Source organism: Somniosus microcephalus, chromosome 11 (genome assembly GCF_052327205.1).
Source record: "Somniosus microcephalus isolate GS21.2 chromosome 11, FLI_Smic_1.0, whole genome shotgun sequence".
NCBI classification, from domain to species: Eukaryota; Metazoa; Chordata; class Chondrichthyes; order Squaliformes; family Somniosidae; genus Somniosus; species Somniosus microcephalus.
Window position 1 is genome coordinate 66832828 of NC_140997.1, and position 3460 is coordinate 66836287.

At 48.2% G+C, this 3460-nt stretch overlaps 1 protein-coding gene across 1 annotated transcript; it reads right to left on the reverse strand.

Annotated features, from left to right (window-relative positions):
- Positions 1–1129: 1129 nt before the first annotated feature.
- itpripl2 (ITPRIP like 2) lies at positions 1130–3104 on the reverse strand. The gene has a single exon (XM_086000822.1). It carries the CDS (start codon positions 3025–3027, stop codon positions 1465–1467), a length of 1563 nt encoding a protein of 520 aa, XP_085856948.1. The 5' UTR covers positions 3028–3104; the 3' UTR covers positions 1130–1464.
- Positions 3105–3460: the final 356 nt, after the last annotated feature.

Genomic DNA, 3460 nt, shown 5'->3' on the forward strand with positions numbered 1-3460 from the left:
GTGCCAAGCTGGCGCATCATGTGGCAGCCAGGGTGTAGAGCATAAAGTTAACTAAATCTGGCCATGATGAGGCCATCCCAGGCAGCAATGTGCTCGGGTGCTGATGCCCTGTGTCCTATGCAGCATCAGGTAATTGCGAAGAAGGTTGGTGTTGTTGTTGGTGCTGCTGGTTTTGGGGCTTATCATGGTCCGATTCTGACGACCAAGGTGAGGCAGTATAAAGGGCACCCATGTTGATGGAATAGATGGCAGGTGAAGTAGAGATGACAGAAGCATTCTGTCAATGGTGAGAGAGTTCTCCCAATGAGGTGACATTGAATGGAGGCTTTGCTGGAAACACTTGCAGCCTGCAGAATCTATGCTGGAAATGGACTGAGCAACAGCTTCTGCCTGAGGAAAGTGATCATCTGTCAGGTGGGAGCATTTACTGTCCATTTGAAGCTGTCAAGTAATCAGCTGGAGCAATGGCCACTGAACTCACGCCTCGGGTTGACAGAGGTGGTTCCCGAGCTGTGTGAATCTCATGGCCATGCAGGGAAATTTAAAAAGTAAGTGGAAATAGGCTCTTAGTTGCCTGTAAACTACCTAATAATCATTTCAATTGGTTCCCCCACCACTGCCGGTTGGGCCGGCTCTGCGATGACAGATGCGCCTGGGGGAAAGGCGTTTGGGAATGAGATGACAGCGGGTTCCTGACCCACTGTCAAAAACAACAACTTTCTCACCCGACACACCACCGATCGCGCCCACTACCATCTCGGAAAATTCCAGCCAATGGAGGCTGAAGATAATTCTCAATTTATAGAGGCTACTGTATGGGTGGGAGCAGGTTACACTACTGTAATACAATTCAATGATCCATTCTAGACAATGAGAGTGAACTCTGTAATCCTCTGCTGCCCGTTAGTATTTTTCAAGCTAACATTTCACACTGCGACTTTTATACTGCTGGTGACAAAAGTACAAGTGACCTCACAGAACAGGAGTTGGTGATGGAAGGCGCAATGGGTCCTCATCTCAGCAAATTCACCACCTCCATATAATAAGCACCGATTAATTACTGAAGGCAAAAAACATAAAAATAAAGGAATTTTACACAGTTAAAAGAAAACAAAAAGTATAAAGCAAATCCTTCAAATGATTATTTATTAACAAAATAAAATAAAACAAAACAAAATAAATTACCTAGATTTAAATGCTTTAGAAATGTACACATTTGAGTAAAAGCTGACCTTTCGATATAAAGTACCGAGTGCACATTAGACTGCTGTTTTCTGAATGAAGAGCAGCCAAGTAATGATATATGTTGTGACACTGCTTTTTGATTCATGATATTGTGCCACTGGAACTGACATGCAATAAATTAAAATGGTCATCCTACAGTTTAGCAGACATGATTAGCAGAAAAGATTGACATGTTAATATGTTAACATGGAGGCAAATTCAAGACATCCGCATCTTGCACTAGGAGCAATTTCTGGGCAAGTGTTTATGATTGTTTAACTTCATGATTAGATGTGCACAATTCCACGTTTTCAAGAGTTGAAAGGAAACCAGATCCAAAAGAGCGGCATCAAACCCAGCCAGCAGGTTCACTGGCAAGACTTCCTTGATTTTCCTTGGCACCGTCAAAAAATCCGGGACGTTTTTATTCCCCAGGAAAAAATGCATCAGTTCCTGTTTCTGCAAGCGTTCTCTCCAGAACCCAACCAGGTCCTCTAATCTTTCCATCAGGAATTTTTCATCCCACGCTTCCAGGGGGCCTTTCAACAGCAAATGGAAAAGCGCCGTTTTCATGTTGTAGGAGCAAAGTATTGTGTTCCACTGGACGGAGAATTTCTGGTCAAACTCTTTGCAGCCCACGTCACGAAGAGCTTTCAAAATCTGAAGGCATTTCAAGTGGCAGGAGTTGTTTGGAGTTTGCACTTTCAGCCAGTTCAGAAACTTTTGCTCGTGCTTTGACAGATAGACGTGCCAGAAGGCCTCTTGTTTCAAGGGCCTGAGCACCGCTTCGGTCCTGGTCCTGGTCCAGGGCTGGGCTACAAGAAATACTGAATCACCCACATGCACAGCTGGAATCAGCCGCACCGACATGGAGATGTGGCAGCACACGTAATCGGACTTTGGCAGCAGTTTCAGGATGAGCTGGTCATTGACCACAGACAGTGTAATGGAGCATCGCTCCTCACAATGGTATCTGATGACATTCAGGCATCTGTGCATCTTGCTGTAAAACCACCTCAGCACCTGCGTGGACGACAGAGCGGATTTCTTCTGAAAGTGGACACAGAAACAATCACTGAAAGCTTTCCTGTACTTTGACCACTCTGACTTGCTGGAGGGTTTTAACCTGCAGATGGCGGTTCCTCTCAAATAAAAGGGAAGCTCTTTTCTAGCTAGATCGAAGACGGGCTCCAGCTTCAGAACCTGGGGCACTTTTATTGGGACAAGGACATCGAAGCAGTCCGGCCTGTTGATCTTGTGCTGCTCGTAAGCGCTGCCAATTTGAACAAAATCGCCTCGAAAAGTCAGGGTGGAATCCTGCTCTGTTCTGCCAACTTTGACCAGCTCGCTGACGATCTTGGTCACATGCGCCTTGCTGTGCCCGAGGACGTGAGGAGAGAGTTTCAGCTGATGCTCATAGTAAGTTTCCAAGACCATCTTCCTGCCGGCAGTGGGCAGGGGGTCCGCCGCCGCTGCTGCCCGGAGAGGCGGGCAGTGCCGCGGCGCCGACCAGCAGCAGTATTTGATCAGAAAGTAACACACCAGGAAAGCCACCGAGAGCCTGAAGAGGGGGAAGGAGGTGTCCGGGGGCCCGCCCAGCTCACTCGGCTGCTGGTCGCCTTTCAAGGCGTGATGGAGGCAGAGGAAAGCGGTGCAGCAGCAAGTCGCCAGCAGCCAAAACACTCGCACACTCGGGGAGTGAGCGGACATGGTTTTTTTTTTTGCGTGTCCTGCGCTGGCGAGATCAGCCCATTTCCAGCAGCCACGTGTAGACCCGGCTGAACCGCTTCCTGCAGCTTGCATACAGTGCAATCCAACTCTCTGCGGCTCCCACACGGCACCGACTGGTCCCGCACTCGCAACCCGGTCCCCTCCCCAAATGTCCATCCACTCCCCACCGTTACTTACTTTCAAACTTCCTCTTCCGAGGGAAATGGATTTGCGTCACATTTTCTATGAGCTAAGAGGAAATGCCATCGCGGAATTCTAGTTTTTTAAACTGTAAGCTATTGTGTGCGGCGGGGGGGGCTCCTGTATATTTTAACCGTTTGCGCGCTGGAGGGGCCGGGCTGCCGTTATGTGAGGCTCCCACCACCACCAGGACCATCTCCAAACATCAGCTCCTCCCGCATTTCGCCACATGCAACATCTCTGAGTGCAGCCGAGCTCGACTTTCTAAAAAAAAAGCACTTTTACAAACAATAGTCAGATTTCTTATCTTTTGGATGTTCGGAGC

Bases quoted from the DNA above. Each gene is read 5' to 3' on its own strand.
- itpripl2 (XM_086000822.1), bottom strand. From the start codon at position 3,027: ATGCAAGCTGCAGGAAGCGGTTCAGCCGGGTCTACACGTGGCTGCTGG.